The sequence below is a fragment of the Hyperolius riggenbachi genome, chromosome 3 (assembly GCF_040937935.1).
Source record: "Hyperolius riggenbachi isolate aHypRig1 chromosome 3, aHypRig1.pri, whole genome shotgun sequence".
In the NCBI taxonomy this organism is placed as follows: domain Eukaryota; kingdom Metazoa; phylum Chordata; class Amphibia; order Anura; family Hyperoliidae; genus Hyperolius; species Hyperolius riggenbachi.
The window spans coordinates 302,716,222-302,734,606 of record NC_090648.1 but is presented as its reverse complement, the minus strand read 5'-3'; the positions used below and the strand labels follow the sequence as shown (position 1 = coordinate 302,734,606).

The window sequence follows — 18,385 nt, the reverse complement described above, 5'->3', positions numbered from 1 at the left end:
ACACTATGGACATAACGTGTGCGGAGGGGGATGATGAAGTACCTGCTGTTGGTGCAGTTTTGGAGGTGTCTGAGGCAAACAAAGCTGGGCAGGATGATTATAATGATGACGATGATATGGATCCCATGTATGTTCCCAATAGAGGAGATAAACAGGGGGACAGTTCAGAGGGGGAGTCAGAGAGGAGTAGGAGAAGACGAGTTCCTGAAAGAAGTAGAGGGAGCTCATCGTCAGAAACAGCTGGTGGCAGTGTCCGGCACCATGTATCGCCACCTATGTACAGCCAGCCACCATGCCATTCAACGTCAGCTGCTGATGCCACCATAGTGCCATCACCCCAGGGGGGCTCAGCGGTTTGGAAATTTTTTAATGTGTCTGCCTCAGATCGGAGCAATGCCATCTGCTCTTTCTGCCTCCAAAAACTGAGCTGTGGAAAGGCCAACACCCACGTAGGGACAAGTGCCTTACGAAGAAACATGGAGAAAAGGCACAAACTGCAATGGGAAGAGCACCAGAGGAAAAGCAGCACACAAAAGAAAATCCACCCTCCTTCTACTCTTCCTCCTTCAGGTGCATCATCTTCAGCTGCTTTCTCCCTTGCACCTTCACCGCCACCCTCCTCCACTCCGCCTCTGACCTTGAGCGGTTCCTGCTCCTCTGCCCACAGCAGCCAGGTGTCTGTGAAGGAAATCTTTGAGTGGAAGAAGACAATTTCTGCCAGTCACCCCCTTGCCCGGCGTCTGACAGCTGGCTTGGCGGAACTGTTAGCTCGCCAGCTGTTACCATACCAGCTGGTGGACTCTGAGGCCTTCCGTAAATTTGTGGCCATTGGGACACCACAGTGGAAGATGCCAGGCCTCAATTATTTCTCTAAAAAGGCGATACCCAAACTGTACCGTGAAGTTGAGAGGCAAGTGGTGTCATCTCTGGCACACAGCGTTGGGTCAAGGGTCCACCTGACCACGAATGCCTGGTCTGCCAAGCACGGTCAGGGCAGGTACATTTTACACAGCCCATTGGGTCAACCTGGTGACCGATGGCAAGCCGGGAGTATGTGGCTGTGCAGCAGACCAACTTGTGACACCTCCTCTCCTCCTGCTACATCCTCTTCACTGTCGTCATCCTCCTCCTCCTTGGCTGAGTGGCAGTTCAACTCTACTGGTTCTGCGATCTCCTCTCCAGCTACACAGCCCCAGCTCCCCAGGGCCTATGCTGCATGCCAGCTACAAAGGTGTCACGCCATCTTAGACATGTCTTACCTCAAAGCGGAGAGTCACACTGGACCAGCTCTCCTAGCTGCTCTTAACAAACAGGTGGATCAGTGGCTGTCCCCGCACCAGCTGGAGATCAGCAACGTGGTGTGTGACAACGGCAGCAATCTCATTTCCGTGTTGAATTTGGGAAAGCTGACACATGCACCCTGCATGGCACATGTGCTGAATCTAGTCATTTAAAGATTTGTGTCAAAGTGCCCAGGCTTAGAGGACGTCCTGAAGCAGGCCAGGAAGTTGTGTGGGCATTTCAGGCGGTCTTACACAGCCATGGCACACTTTGCCGAGATTCTGCGGAGAAACAAGTTGACGGTGAGACGCCTCATTTCCGATAGCCTGACTCGCTGGAATTCGACCCTCCTTATGTTCTCTCGCCTACTAGAACAGGAGAAAGCCGTCACACAGTACCTCTACAATTTCAGTAGGAGGACACAATCTGGGGAGATGGGGATGTTCTGGCCCAACAACTGGACACTGATGCGAAATGCATGCAGGCTCATGCGGAGTGGACCAACCCGGTGAGTCGCAGTGAAGGCACCATCAGAGACTTGATCCCGTACGCTTACTTCCTGGAGCGTGCTGTGTGTAGAGTGGTGGATCAAGCTGTGGAGGAGCGTGAAGAGGAACAGTTACAGGAGGAAGTGTTGTGGGATCAATTTTCAGATGTTTCCTCAACACCTGTGGCAACACAGAGGGGGGAGGAGGAGGAAGAGTCGTGTGGGGAAGAGGAGTCAGACTCAGATGATGAAGAAGGTGTTTCTTTGGAGGAGGAGGTGGCGGCAGAAGTACAACCACAGCAGGCGTCGCAGGAGGCTTGTGCTGCTCAACGTTCCCGTGGTATTGTTCGTGGCTGGGGGGAGGAGGAGGACTTACCTGACCTGTCACTGAGGAAGAGCAAGAGAAGATGGATAGTACGTCTGCATCCAACTTTGTGCAGATGACGTCTTTCATGCTGTCCAGCCTGTTGAGGGACCCCAGTATAAAAAAACTCAAGGGGAATGAGCTGTACTGGGTGGCCACGCTACTAGACCCTCGGTATAGGCAAAAAGTGGCGGACATGTTACCAACTCACCTGAAGGCAGAAAGGATGCAGCACATGCAGAACAAGCTGGCAACTATGCTTTACAATGCGTTTAAGGATGATGTCACAGCACAACGCAATAAAGGTACCACTGCCAGTAATCCTTCTCCCATGTCCACGCAGGCAAGGACAGGACGCTTCAGCAATCTCATGGTGATGTCGGACATGCAGACATTCTTTAGTCCAATGCCTCGCCTTAGCGCTTCCGGATCCACCCTCCACCAACGCCTGGACCGGCAGGTAGTTGACTACCTGGCCTTAAGTGTGGATGTAGACACTGTGAGCAGTGATGAACCCTGGACTACTAGGTGTCTAGGCTTGACCTGTGGCCAGAGCTGTCCCAATTTGCCATCCAACTTCTGTCTTGCCCTGCCTCAAGTGTCCTATCAAAAAGGACCTTCAGCGCAGCAGGAGGCATTGTCACTGAGAAGAGAAGTCGCCTGAGTCACAAAAGTGTCCGGTCCCTTACCTTTATCAAAATTAATGAGGCATGGATCCCAGAGGCCTACTGCCCGCCCCAAGACAAAGTCTGTCCCCACACACAGCATCTCTGCCTGCACGCCGTGTGACTGCCTGCCTCAAGACTAAGTCGCTCCCCACACAGCACTTCTGCCCGCAGGTCGCTTGACTGCCTTCTCCGCCATCACCAACGGTCCAGGACTCCAGGTGAATTCCTGAATTTTTAAGGCCGCTGCTAGCATATAATAATTTTTCTGGTGCGTGTACATGCTTGCCTTATTTTTCTGGCTGCACTGCAGCTACAACAACAAAACAAAAGGCATGTACATGTGCCAATTCCCCTTCGTGATCATTACCTTGCCACGGTGAAGGGGCTTGCGTATCACAATGAAGCAATGACCGCCGGCTATATAAGTGTCTCGGAGGGGGGGGGGGGCACACCTACGATAATAAGGTTGTTGCTTCATTGTGGACAGACCAAATTTGATCAGTTGGACAGTCACTGTTCTGTCATTCAGCTACCTCAGCCCGGCGACCATATGGGCTGGAAAACCGCCATCACCTGCACTCTCGTCATGGTGCACACCAGTCCAGCACGGCCGTCACTACACAAACAGCTGTTTGCAGTCACTGCATACCTTTCACTGCATCTGTGACTGCACATTGTATTATACCTGGCAGTCAGTGCATACCTTTCACTTGAATGGATGGCAGACTCACCCTCCTTCTCATTACAGGTAGTAAAGTCGATCAATTTCATATACAGCAGGGCCTCGAAAGTCCTGCTGTATTGTTATTTTTGGTCACTACCTCGGGAAGTGCATGCCATGCCTGTTGCCTTCCTTGGATGTGTGGTAGCCGTTCCTGCTCCTTTGCCCACAGCGTGCCTGCTGCCTTCCTTGGATGTCTGGTGGTGGTAGCCGTTTCTTAGGCTCCCACTCCAGACCGGAATCGAACCAGGATTCCCCGGCCATTACCCGTGGTCACCATGCTACTGAGAAAGTACTATCGAAAGATTCACACAGTTGAATGAATGGCTGACTTGCCCTCCATTACAGATTCTAGTTAAAGGCAAGTGGTGTCATCTCTGGCACACAGCGCTGGGTCAAGGGTCCATCTGACCACAAATGCCTGGTCTGCAAAGCACTGTCAGGGCAGGTACATTACTTATACAGCAAATGGGTCCTTACTTGGATGTGTGGTGGTGGTAGCCAGTTCTCAGGCTCCCACTCCAGACCGGAATCGAACCCTGATTCCCCGGCCATTACCCGTGGTCACTCACAATGGCAGACTTGCCCTCCATAACAGATTCTCATTGCAGGTACTGAACAGCTAGCAGAAAATGTAATTAAAAAAAATAGATGTAAGCTTTATCAATGGTAGAGAAAGAACCATTGAAAGTTGATAAGTGGTGCGTTACACAGTGAGTTTGGTGTGTCAGTGTGAAGCAGTACTTTAATTACACTCCCTGTAAGTGTTCTAGTTTTCAAAGCTCGCCTCCCCATTGAAGTCTATTGCGGTTCGCGAAAGTTAGCGCGAACCGAACTTTTGCGGAAGTTCACGAACCGAAAATCGGAGGTTCGGGCCATCATTACTCCTCACCCAACCGCTTTCACTAAACAGCTTCATAAAATCACCCTTTTATTCAAATAAAATATGCTGAGTTCTCCTGTGAATTGAGTTCTTTATTTAAGTTAAAGTTAAATGAAAAGCCTTTTTTTATAATAAAATTTGTATTTTTAATCCTCCAATTACTGCGTATTATTATGATTATATTATGAGGGTTTGAATATTGCATTACTACGTAATTATTAAAACCTCGTTAAAATCTACTTTAATGAGCATTAATTAAAAGGGTGCTCCTGTGACCAATGCTTTTCATTGAAATATTTGAATCTTTAGAGATGGGATGTACAGGCGTATAAAACCAGCTACGTATAACACAACCAACTACTATATATTACAAACCTCTCAAACTGACATATTTAAAGACACTGTTTTCATTATATGTGCTTATGGGTTTCACTAATGTTAAGTGGTACTTATCTTGATTGTTCCTATAAATATAATGCATGGTAAAGTACTATTTAATGTATTTTAACAGAATGAATAAAAGATATCTGCAGAAGGCAACGAAGGGGACATTTCTTATGATAATATTTATCGGAACAATCTGGGGAAAGTTAACGGTTGGGGCAGTTCATCCAAAAGGTAAGGTGTACTCTGATGGCTTACATGTTTTGTTTGTTTTAATAAAACATTATGATACAGCATATTGCAGCATGTCATCAGTTCAATAGATGTGTCATCTATTATCAGTACGTATCTATATAAAATTCACAATATATGTATTGTACCTTGCTTCTGTTGTGCTGTATTGAGATGTGATGTGACAGTATGCCCGTTAAAAACCGACGCCGTCGATGACATATCGAATGCGTCATGGAGCTACCAACGCTAGTTCTGCGCAAACCCACCAAACTGACAGTTTTTGGTTTAAATACACTTTTTTTTCCCTTCACCAAAGGGCTGGAGAAATCTTTTCATGGCCAGTTAATTAGCCTCCTGTTGGAAGATTCGGCCAGCACAGGGGACCCCCTGAGGTGTTTATGACCTCATCCATCAGGTGAAGGGTAGATATCAGTTGACAGAAGCTCATAAATGGTAGCTTTCTCCAGCCTGATCGGCCCCGACCCAGCATGAGTCCAAGATAGCTGCCTTGTGGCCTGAGTTGAAAGGAGACAGGAATGATCCTTATCACGCCATCTGGCGGCACCCAAGGATTCAACAGAACTGTAGAAACTGTATTTAATAAATAGACACAATTTGGTAATATTTCTGGTGTTCCCAAGATCGCAGTCCCCTCAAATTCACGGAATTTATTAGATTCCACATGACACTGGTCCTGAGAGATTTTCAGCCCTCTAGAGCTTTCAGAACTAGTGCCAGTAAGGTGAAAGTGAGGGACGGTGCTATTAGCGATCCAGACTCCTCGTGTTTGGTATTAACGGATTCAACTACTTGTGCTGACTATGAATATTTATTCGGTTTCCTGATATTACCCACGGGCATGCCGAGAGCGGGCAAAATATGAATTGGCCCAAACTTCTCCCTGCCTAAAGGGGCACTGCCTTATTCAAATTGCACAAGGCTGGACTTGTACGTGTCATAACTCCCCCCACTTACAGGGAGGAACAAAACTGACATGACACAAAAGTTCAGTGTCCTTTACCTTCAATCTGATGCCGAGTAACATCCTGGCAGCCCGCAGGGACACGGGCCAACCTCCATCTTGGAAATTCTAACAAAGGCCTGTTGGCCGCATGGCAACCGCCATTTTGGGACTTTCGCCAAAGACTTGCGATTGCCGCATGGACTACCAATAACGGTATTTGAACTGTATATAATCAGACATTCTGTTCATTCTGTTTCTCTTCCTCTCTTCTCTCTGTTGTTAAGCTTGGGGGTGTAATCTCCACAGTCAGCATACAACACATAAGCTGACGTGAAGGAGGTACACACACCAGCACAAGGGATCAGGATATCCCCAGTTTAGTGGAGGAGAGGACTGACTCCAATAGGAGATTGTGGTGCACAGAGCCGGTGCAGATCTGAACAGCCACAAACACTTTCGTAATAACGTCTCAGCGCAAAGTAGCGCTGAGCGCATAAACCAGGACTGAGGAGATCAGGACAGGTAGACAGAATGAACGCTTGCTAGCTAGCGATTACTTAGCGACAGCAAGCGTCCAAGACCAGACAGACTGGAATGAGGCAGCCAATGCGTTGCGGCGATGGCGTGCCTCACAAAGACAGGACAGGAGAGACAGGAATAGCAGGATCGAGATAGATGAACGTAACACAGATAAATATACAATAAGTATGTTTTCCTAGCGTATTACAATTACAGCTATCAATGAAACTATTCGTAACGTCTGACTAACATATGTATATATTGGCAATGAACCGATATATGACATAAGCAGGAACTCTGACTAAGACTGAAGTAATACAGGGAACAGGACTCAGAAGGATTCGCTATCTCTTCGCAGAGATGAACGCAATCCACAAACAGGACCAGGAACAGGATTCAGAAGGATTCGTTATCTCTTCGCAGAGATGAACGCAATCCACAAACAGGACCAGGAACAGGATAACTAGCTCAGCACGGGTGTTCACGATACGCGCAAACTACCAAAACGTGCTGGAAAACTGACTAACTGAACACAGGAAATAAACAGTTCGTGTACGTATATATCAGCGACACTGATATATTAACGTAACACGAATACAAGGAAAATAACAAAATGCGCAAGTATGCGTATATATTGGCGATGAACCAATATATGACACAAGACAAGCAAGTAGCAACTTCTAGAACAAGAGCAGAACTAGGAGGACTCGCTGACCCCTTCGCAGGAGTCAGCGCAGTCCACACGGACCAGGAACGAGGTGGGGCACGAGCAGAGTAACAGATAGAGTCTGAAACTATGATAGCCCATGAGGCATTGCAGGAAGCAGTTCTTTATACTGAGGTCATCCAATGGGAGCAGACCTGCAGATTCCCACACAAGTGAATGGTAATTAATCACAGGCTGATAGCAGGAAAAGGCAGACAATGATATGCAGCCTGCAGGAAAGGGACCGCCCCTCCACTGCAGCAGACAATGTTTGTTTACACAAAAGCATATTAAACTGTCATAAACTTCAGAGCGACTGCAGATGGAATCAGCAACTAGTTTAAGTGCAAACCAAACTATGCAAGCAAATGCATGTAATGACATTAGAACTGCTTGGTTTGCAATACCAGTGCAGTCAGCAGTAAACGCTGCAGAAGCGATCATAACAGTACCCCCTCCCTTAAACGCGGCCTCTGGACGCCCATGAAAACTGACATATTTCTCCTGAACCACCCAAACCAAAAAATCAGAAGTGGGAAATCCAGCAAACTGATCTGACTGAAAATTTATGAAGGTCGGATCCGTCCGACAAAACCAAATTCCCGAATCAGTCTCACCAAAACTAGACCAATTGGAACCAGAACCTACCGAACCATGCCCGTCAGCACTACAAGCCTCAGTGTGACACCCATCAGAACCACGACTTCCAGAAAACAACCCCAAGAAACTCTCTGCGCGATACCCACCGCCTTCCAAGGACTGTCCAAAAACGCCAAAGCCTTTGCAATGCCCACCGGAACTGTCCCTACCAACACAAAACCCACCGTTGAACCAGTCCAAGGTACCAGGACAAGTTTCCTCAGAGATCTCCCAGAACACTTGGAAGCTCCAAAGAGATCCCCACAGGTCAGAACGCCCCTTAGGCTCACATGGAGAACTATCAAGAACCCCTATGGAACCCAGGGCAACTCCAGAGTCAGGGTCACAAGGACAAACATCAAGATCAGGGCTTTTAGGGACCAGAACCATCTCCGGGCATGCAGGCCAACCGGCAACATCAGAACATGTCTCCACTAGGGAAGCACGTGAGCACGCTAACACAGACACATCTGGGCAGTCTGGCATACGAAGCACATCTGGGCACACCGGCACAAGAGAAACCTCTGGGCATGTCAAGGAACTGCGAACCTCAAAGTCAGTCAAGACAGGACCGAAACCAGAACTGGGCAAAAAAAATTCATCATGACTAGACTTCATAGTTACTGGATTCTCACTAAAAACTGCAGGATCAGACTTAGATGTCGCTGATTCCAGCAGGGTTATTAACAAATCATGTTCAGGGGCATTTACAAGACAGGGCAAATCTTCTGATGTATGCACTGAACTAGACAGGGTTCCCATAGCTTCTTCTGGACTAGACAGAGACTCATCAAATACACTGGACTGGAGCTCATGAAGGGCTGCAAAACAAGTCAATATTGCAGCAATCCCCACTGAACTAGGCAAAACTGAGTAACTCACTGGACAGGAAGGGGGCTCTGGAACTTCTGCCACACCGGCCAGAGAACCAGAATTTTCCAGGATACAGGGCTGGGTTTCAGAAACACTCATTAACCCGGACTGAAATTCTGAGATTTCTATTATTTTTTCCAGCGAGTCAGAATTATCCATGTTACAGGGCAAGACTTTTGAAACATTCAGAGGACAGGGCTGGAGTTCCTCGGCTGTTACAACACTGGAGAGGGACTCAACAACATTGGTTAAATCAGACTGTGTACAGGGCAAGGTATCTAACACACTTGCTGACGAGGACAATATTTCAATGGCTTCTGCTTCGCTGGGCAGAAATTCATCAAGTTTTATTAGAGCAGACTGTAATTCCAAAACAGCTGCTAGACAAGTGAATATTACTGCAACACCAACTGAGGTAAGCAGTGCTTCAGCCTCCTCTGCTAAAGGGTTTAAAGTATCCAAAGTACTGGGTGAAGCATAAGACTCTGCGACCACAGCTTCACTGGACAGGATCACTGAACAGTCCATATTGCAGGGCAAAACCATGGAAGCACCTGCTGGACAGCATAATGATTCTGTGACCTGAGTTTCATTGGAGAGATCTACTGCACAATTCATGGTACAGGGCAAACTTATTGGAAAATTTTCTGAACAAGGTAATAATTCTGCGATTTCAGGTTCACATAGCAGATGCTCTGAGCTATTCACAAAACTAGAGCGAGGTGTAGAAACAGGAAGATCAAGACACAATGTTTGCGCATCTGAATCACCATTCATTTGTAAAATTGGAAAATTCAGATGCTGGGGTTCTGAGTTTACTAGACAGGATTGCTGGGACTCGGAAACTGATGTAGTGCATCTATTGGCATCTGCTGGATCAGACAGGAGTTGAACTTTATTAACACAGGTAATTTCTGCAGAAGTGTTTGCAGAGACAGGCAAGATTTTTCTGGTGTCTGTTTCACTAAACAAAGAGTCATGAGTACTGGCTAGGCTGGACTCGAAAGTCAGCAGGACCTCTGGGTCCTCTGCTGAGAAATTTGTGCAGGGCAAGATTAAGGAAGTATTAGTAATTTCTGTCTTACTGGGAAGTAACACTGAGTTATCCATGGTACAGGGTGGAATTACAGGAACTTCAATTTCACACAAAAGGAGCTCAGAATCACTCGCTGAATCAGCCAAAGGTGCTGAAGCAGGCGAGTCCTCAGGAACTGAGGAAGTGGAACAATCTCCACTTGACAGTGTGTCTTCCCTGGTATCAACTGATTGAATTGCATAAAAATCGTCCAGAATCATTCTCCACACATCGATCAATGGAGCCACAAAGTCATACCCACACACACCAGTTTTTATTAGGTTATAAGCAGACTTAATGCATGCATTCAATACTAATTCACTTTTTGCACTGTAAAACTGACAAAATGAACTTGCATCTTTCTTCCATTCATAGACCAGAGCTTCCATCTCTCCTTTCTCAAATGGAGGATCCCATGCATATTTAACAGCTGAGCATTCCGGCTGGTCATAGTTTGCAAATGTGTTAGTGGCAGAAACATACATTGGGTTATTTAGCAGGTGATTGGCCGATTTCTTATTCCTAAGGATCTCCAATACCTGTAGCAAGTATTGAACTGTAGTGTATGCAAATTTCCCTTGCTGCACGAATAAATTGATCTGTTCAATACTCTGTAATATATCTTCATAATCATATTCAGATAATTCATTTAAACAAGAACCTTTATTTTCCCTGGCTAGCAATGAAAGTTCATTAGTAGTTTCATAGGTCCATTTGACTCCCCTGAATGGTGACTGAATTTCATTATCTGCTAATGGTGGAGTCTCGTTACAGATCTGATGCGCAGTCGCCAAGGGCAACGACTCCGCTGATTGTAACGCTTTTCTTTTGGAGCGTTTACGTTTGGCTTTAGACCCTGCTGCCTTAGCAGAAGAAAAGTTATCAGAACAATTATCTGCTTGCTGATTATTTTTGTAGGCAGTAGAAGGAGCAGCTGATTGACAAGCTGCCAGGAGCTTATCAAAAGGGCTAGGCAAATCGGTTTTGCGCAGCCAGTTATGGATCACAAACGCTAGAAATTCCAGTGGTCTTTCTTTTAAATTGGTATGATCCAAGACATCGTAGGCCCACTGAAACAATCTTCCCTTAAATAAAACATAAACTAGCTGGGGGGCCCACGTTGAAACAGGAGTAGCCTGGAGCTCAGGATTGGCCAGGAACCTGGCACATTCAGAAAAAAACTCATTTTCTGTTTCAGAATTGAGCTTCTCAAATTTCTTAAAGGAACAGGAACCATAACAAACAGTGTCATTTTTGCTGGGAACCCCCCCCCACAATGGGGATTGGTAATGGGGCTATCATAATGTTAAGCTTGGGGGTGTAATCTCCACAGTCAGCATACAACACATAAGCTGACGTGAAGGAGGTACACACACCAGCACAAGGGATCAGGATATCCCCAGTTTAGTGGAGGAGAGGACTGACTCCAATAGGAGATTGTGGTGCACAGAGCCGGTGCAGATCTGAACAGCCACAAACACTTTCGTAATAACGTCTCAGCGCAAAGTAGCGCTGAGCGCATAAACCAGGACTGAGGAGATCAGGACAGGTAGACAGAATGAACGCTTGCTAGCTAGCGATTACTTAGTGACAGCAAGCGTCCAAGACCAGACAGACTGGAATGAGGCAGCCAATGCGTTGCGGCGATGGCGTGCCTCACAAAGACAGGACAGGAGAGACAGGAATAGCAGGATCGAGATAGATGAACGTAACACAGATAAATATACAATAAGTATGTTTTCCTAGCGTATTACAATTACAGCTATCAATGAAACTATTCGTAACGTCTGACTAACATATGTATATATTGGCAATGAACCGATATATGACATAAGCAGGAACTCTGACTAAGACTGAAGTAATACAGGGAACAGGACTCAGAAGGATTCGCTATCTCTTCGCAGAGATGAACGCAATCCACAAACAGGACCAGGAACAGGATTCAGAAGGATTCGTTATCTCTTCGCAGAGATGAACGCAATCCACAAACAGGACCAGGAACAGGATAACTAGCTCAGCACGGGTGTTCACGATACGCGCAAACTACCAAAACGTGCTGGAAAACTGACTAACTGAACACAGGAAATAAACAGTTCGTGTACGTATATATCAGCGACACTGATATATTAACGTAACACGAATACAAGGAAAATAACAAAATGCGCAAGTATGCGTATATATTGGCGATGAACCAATATATGACACAAGACAAGCAAGTAGCAACTTCTAGAACAAGAGCAGAACTAGGAGGACTCGCTGACCCCTTCGCAGGAGTCAGCGCAGTCCACACGGACCAGGAACGAGGTGGGGCACGAGCAGAGTAACAGATAGAGTCTGAAACTATGATAGCCCATGAGGCATTGCAGGAAGCAGTTCTTTATACTGAGGTCATCCAATGGGAGCAGACCTGCAGATTCCCACACAAGTGAATGGTAATTAATCACAGGCTGATAGCAGGAAAAGGCAGACAATGATATGCAGCCTGCAGGAAAGGGACCGCCCCTCCACTGCAGCAGACAATGTTTGTTTACACAAAAGCATATTAAACTGTCATAAACTTCAGAGCGACTGCAGATGGAATCAGCAACTAGTTTAAGTGCAAACCAAACTATGCAAGCAAATGCATGTAATGACATTAGAACTGCTTGGTTTGCAATACCAGTGCAGTCAGCAGTAAACGCTGCAGAAGCGATCATAACATCTGTCCAATCAATCTATTCTAAAATAAGCTGTGTGTATGTAGTTTAGAAATAAACTAACGATTTTATCGTTCAGTCTTGTGCCTGTTCTGGTCATCTGAGTGCTGCTATAACGAATCTGCCCTCTGAAGAGTCAGTCATACTACCGCATTGTTTTATGATTTGCTTATGATTGTTGATTTGCTAGCTAGGTTGTAAATAACCGTTTCTTCCTTCTAGGATTAGCTAGTACCAGATTTCCTGTGCGAAATCGATAACTTTCGTTTCTCGATTGTAAATACAATTCGAGATTGCATCATATAGGGACCCAGTAACCTTTCTTTAACGTCACATTGCTCACAGTCTTTAAGCCGTCGGAAGTGACTATTCCCCGAACGGTGACTTGAGCGTGTTGAACGCGATTGGGCTGGCTACCGTATTATGATAGCGTTGGAGACTGTCGGCTCCATACAACCCGACAGTGGTGGCAGTGTATTTACCCGATTTCCAGCGCGAAATCGATATTTTTAGTTTACAGATTGTATATACAATCAAAATTGTACATGTATGGGCACCTCCAACCAATCTTAACCGTTTACTACGCACACAGTGAATTTGCCTCCAGCAGTCTCTAGTGCATGAGACCTGCATGGCAACAGTGGCCTAGTAATACGGGATTGGTGGATGTTTGTCCCATTACATATTGTCGGCAGCTGCGCGACCAATCTTTATTGTCAGTCTGTTCACCGTACTTCCTGCGTATGCTAACGGGAGCAGATTAGACGGGATCGGCACGCTCTGTCGCCCTTTTCTTCTTACCTCTGACGATCCAGCAACCGGTCTCGTTGTCCGTCTGCGCCCGTACTTCCTGCGTACGCTAACGGGAGCAGATCTCGACGGGATCGCGGGGCTGGATTGTCACAGTATCTATATAAAATTCACAATATATGTATTGTACCTTGCTTCTGTTGTGCTGTATTGAGATGTGATGTGACAGTATGCCCGTTAAAAACCCCAAGGCCCTTAAAAACTTTATCTTCTCTCATTTGCCATTATAGGAACAATAGGCTTGATTCATTAAGTTGCACTGTCAAAGCAGCACACCTTAATGTGAAGGAGCAGCCACTATGCATGCCTTACGTAGCAGCGCTCACTGCTATGTAAGCAGGGCCGGTTCTAGACTTTTTGCTACCAGAGGCAAACTTGTGAGGATTCGCCTCCACCCCTGATTTAGAATGATCGCACAGCACACAACAATTTACTCTGCTTCATTTAATGTTCTCACATGACATGCTGCAGCTCAACACAATAGCACACTGACTGGCTGTGAGTCTGTGACAAACAAATTACTCAGCCATCCATTAATCCTCATTCAGGACAGCAGTGCCACCTCCTTACTTTTGCTGTGCAAGTCAAATGAAACACTGCTGCTCTCCCGCCTCCCCCCTCCTCACTCACTGTCAGACTCCTCACACAGCACAACAAGCTGCTTTTCCCCAATGATAACCTCTTCACCTCGCTTGCACTCCTCTCACTTCTCCTCCTACTCTGGCTGCATGCTGTTAGTGTAAACAAACAGCACAAACATGCTGCCCCGTAATCTCTGTGCCTGATGCAAATGTTTCACCTTGCTTCATAAGAGAACCGGCCCTGTATGTTAGGAGCGTGCCTTCCTTAGATAGGAGTGTGCCTATAGTTACTATGTATAGGAAGGCACACTCCTATCTAAGGAAGGCATGCTTTTTACATAGCAGCGCACGCTGCTATGTAAGCCATGCATAGTGGCCGCGCCTTCACATTAAAGAGACTCTGTAACAACAAAAAGATCCCCTGGGGGGTACTCACCTCGGGTGGGGGAAGCCTCCGGATCCTAATGAGGCTTCCCACGCCGTCCTCTGTCCCACGGGGGTCTCGCCGCAGCCCTCCGAACAGCCGGCGACTGTGCCGACTGTCAGTTCAATATTTACCTTTGCTGGCTCCAGCGGGGGCGCTGTGGCGACTTTCGGCACGGAAATAGACGGAAATACCCGATCTCCGTCGGGTCCGCTCTACTGCGCAGGCGCCGGAAACTTGCGCCTGCGCAGTAGAGCAGACCCGACGGCGATCGGGTATTTCCGCCTACTTCGGCGCCGACAGCCATCAGAGCGCCTGCGCAGGAGCCAGGAAGGTAAATATTGCGTCACAGCTGTACGGAGGGCTACAGCAAGACCCCCGAGGGACGCAGGACGGCGTGGGAAGCCTCATTAGGATCCTGAGGCTTCCCCCACCCGAGGTGAGTACCCCCCAGGGGCCGTTTTGTCGTTACAGTTCCTCTTTAAGGTGCGCTGCTTTAGCTGTGCAGGTTAATGAATCAAGCCCATTGTGCACTGTGCAGACAGCTGAAAATGTTGTTTTTTTAACTAATTTTTGAAAGTGTGTTTTTGAGACTGATTTTTTGTGTAGTTGGTTACTGTTAGTCCCATTTCCTTTTTTTCAAAATATCTTTTAGTCATTTTTGTATTCTGTGTTTTTTTAGTTGATTTGTTCACTGCATCAGCGGTAATCCACCATTCTTTTGTATTAACTGTTGTATTGTTTACTTTGTATTGTTATACCCTGTATGCTGTTCTACAGCACCACGGAAGATGCTGGCGCTATATAAATCAATAATAATAATAACAATAATAATAATAATAATTTCATTTTATTTGGGTGAGTTTATATGTAATTAACAGACTTACTCCCTCACATTTCCCTTCCATCTTTTTCCCTCCAGAAGTAGATTGAATGAAGTTAACACAATCATACTTACCCACCTTGTTTTTTTACTGGTGCCTTTTTCTTTTTACTGGTGCCTTTTTATGGCACAAGATTAGATCCAGCATGATTCTAAGAGATGCCCCAATCCCCAGAAAGTTGAAGCCCACTCCAACTTTTACTGGTGCCTTTTTCTGGCAAAAGATTAGATCCAGCATGGTTCTAAGAAATGCCCAAATCCCCAGAAATGTGTAGCCCATTCCACCTTTAATACCACTGCAGGTAATTTTCACCTTCATCGTAAAACTTTTTTTGGAAACCAAAACCTCACTATCTGACAACTTATTCTTTGAAAGAAAATCCTGTTCAATAAAGTTTTTTCACCTTCCTCTGGATCAACAAGGATTTGCAGGCTGGTGGTCTATGTTTTTTGCTTGAACTCGATGGATGTATGTTTTTTTTTTCAACCCAAATAATTATGTAACTATGTAATGGATATTCCATATCACCATAACTCCCTGGAAACTCTGGCTTCCGATTGTAGGGAAAAGAAAGCTTAAACTTTTTATTTTTAAAGGGTGCCTGAGGTGAGAGAATTATGGAGGCTGCCATATTTATTTCCTTGTAAAAAATGCCAATTGCCTAGCTGCTCTGTTGATCTTCTGACATAACTAGTGTCTGAGTCAAAACCCTGGGACAAGCATATGGCTAATCCAGTAAAACCAGAGTCTGCTGAGTCAGAGTACCCGATCTGCTGCATGCTTGTTCAGGGTCTATTTCTAAAATTATTAGAGAGACAGGATCAGGAGGACTGCCAGGTAACTGGTATTGTTTAAAAGGGAATAAATATTGCAGCCTCCTTATCCCTCTCACCTCGAGTTCCCTTTAAAAATGCTTTCAAGTGAAATTCCACTTTTGTTGAGAAAAAACCCTAGTACAACTATCATATCCCTTGCTCTTCCCAACATTGCTCATACAAGAAAAGAGCAATTTCTATTACCGGTAATGCTCATTTAGTGTTGTTGTTTTTTTCAACAAACATCAATTGGAAATCGAATAATATATCTTTAAATGACAAGTTTATATTGACACTGTCTAATCTATTAAACACATTGTAGAGTGTATGACAAGCTTTACAACACAATTCATTTAAGAACAGGGCCGGATTTGTACCTTTTACCGCCCAAGACCCACTGTCACCAGCCGCCCCTCCCCCCCAACAACCTCTCAACACCCCCAAACATGCACTCTCTTTTTCAACCTGCAAAAAGTCTTAACGTGAACCAGTGAACACACTAAAAAACTCAACCTGCAAGTGAACCCGAGGTGAGAGGGCTATGGAGGCTGCCCTATTTATGTCCTTTTAAACAATACCAGTTGCCTGGCAGCCCTGCTGATCTATTTGGCTGCAGTAGTGTTTGAATAACACCAGAAACAAGCATGCAGCTAATCTTGTCAGATCTGACTATAATGTCAGAAACACCTCATCTGCTGCATGCTTGTTCAGGGGCTATGGCTGAAGGTATTAGAGGCAGAGGATCAGCCGGATAGCCAGGCAACTGGTATTGTTTAAAAGGAAATAAATATGGCACCTCCATATCCCTCTCACTTCTGACTCACTTTAATAAAACCTCCTGATAACCACTCTTCCTGCACTCCCCTTGTAGCGCTGGCTCCCCTGGTTCGAATCCCAGCCAGGTCACCATCTGCAATGAGTTTGTATGTTCTCACCATGTCTGTGTGGGTTTGCTCCAGGCACTCCGGATTCCTCCCACATTCCAAAAACATACAGATAAGTTAATTGGCTTCCTCCTAAAAATTGGCCCTAGACTAAAATGTACATGCACTACGTGATACATATGCAGATATATGACTATGTATACTCTGTACAGCAATCCAAAATAATAATATATAGGGCCCGTTCAGACTACAAAATGCGGACCGCAACGCATGCGGACCGCAACGCGTACGAACGCACGCATGTCCGCGTTCGTATGCGTTGCGTGGCTGATCCCATCACTGAAAAGTGGATGGGACAGCCGCGCGTTTTTGTAAAATCTGCGTGCAGCATGCGTTCCCGGACCGCACAGGTCCGGAACGCATGCTGTGTGAACATCAGACATTGCACTCTATGCAATGTCTGATGTCGTGCGTTTTGGCCACCTGCACGCGTTTCCAAAACGCGGCTGGAAACGCGTGCAGTGTGAACGGGCCCTCAGGACCCCCCAGTAAAGATAGCCAGATGCTGCCCCCATTTTAGTATAGGTAGCCAGGTGCTACCCCCCCCGCCCCCCAGTATAAGTAGTGAGGTGCTGCCCCCCTTCCTTAGTATAGGTAGTCAGGTACTGCCTCCCTTAGTATCTCAGTAAAGGTAGGCTGGTGCTACCCCCCCCCCTTCTTAGTATAGGTAGACAGATGTTGTCCCCCATTTCCCTCCCCTTAAGTATAGGTGTCTAGATGCTATCTCCCTCCCCCAATAAAATTAGCATAGGAAGCTAGATGCTAACATTAACCCCTCCCATTTCCATAGTAGCCAGAGGCCATGGTGTGTCCCCTGCCAAATACATCCCCCCTCCCCATTTCCATAGTAGCCTGTAGCCAAAGGCCATGCTGTGTCCCCCGCCAAATACACCCCCCCCCCCCCGGCAGGGCAGGCAACACCAATCCATGTCTTCTGTCCCTCTCTCCCACCCTTCCCCGATCCTCCCCCCGCATGTACTCGCAGAGTAGCAGCAGAGATTTTACCTCTCCAGGCTCCAGCGCCGAAGCTTCCTGTGTCCCGCAGCCGCTATGCGACTCTCTCTCTTGCTGGCGATTCCCACCATGTGACTCGCCGGTAACCTGCCGGCGAGTCACATGGGAGAGATGCTGGTTGGAGAAAGAAGCGCCCAGCGGCAGCGGGACACAGGAAGCTTCGGCGCTGGAGCCTGGAGAGGTAAAGTCTCTGCTGCTACTCTGCGGGTACGTGCGGGGGGAGGATCGGGGAAGGGTGGGAGAGAGGGGCGCTGAGCAAAGCTGCACAACGTTGCCCGGGGGTCACAGCAGGCTCACTCTCTCCACCAGCGTGCACCACTTCAAGCCCACATAGTGAAGGAGCGGCTGTGGACTCGCAGCGGCTCCTCTCAGGGCTGGTGACAGGTGCAGTCAACCTGTCACAACCCGTCCCTAAGATT

General features: G+C 46.7%; 1 protein-coding gene across 3 annotated transcripts in view; it reads left to right on the top strand.

Annotated features, from left to right (window-relative positions):
• The window catches only part of TAFA2 (TAFA chemokine like family member 2), a 286,327-nt gene that overhangs the window by 227,453 nt on the left and 40,489 nt on the right, over positions 1 to 18,385 (top strand). For all 3 annotated transcript variants that reach the window (XM_068272743.1, XM_068272741.1, XM_068272742.1), the window contains exon 3: positions 4,916 to 5,022. In XM_068272743.1, the coding sequence (XP_068128844.1) occupies positions 4,917 to 5,022 (106 nt within the window). In that variant the 5' untranslated portion in view covers position 4,916. The remainder of the gene's footprint in view (positions 1 to 4,915; positions 5,023 to 18,385) is intronic.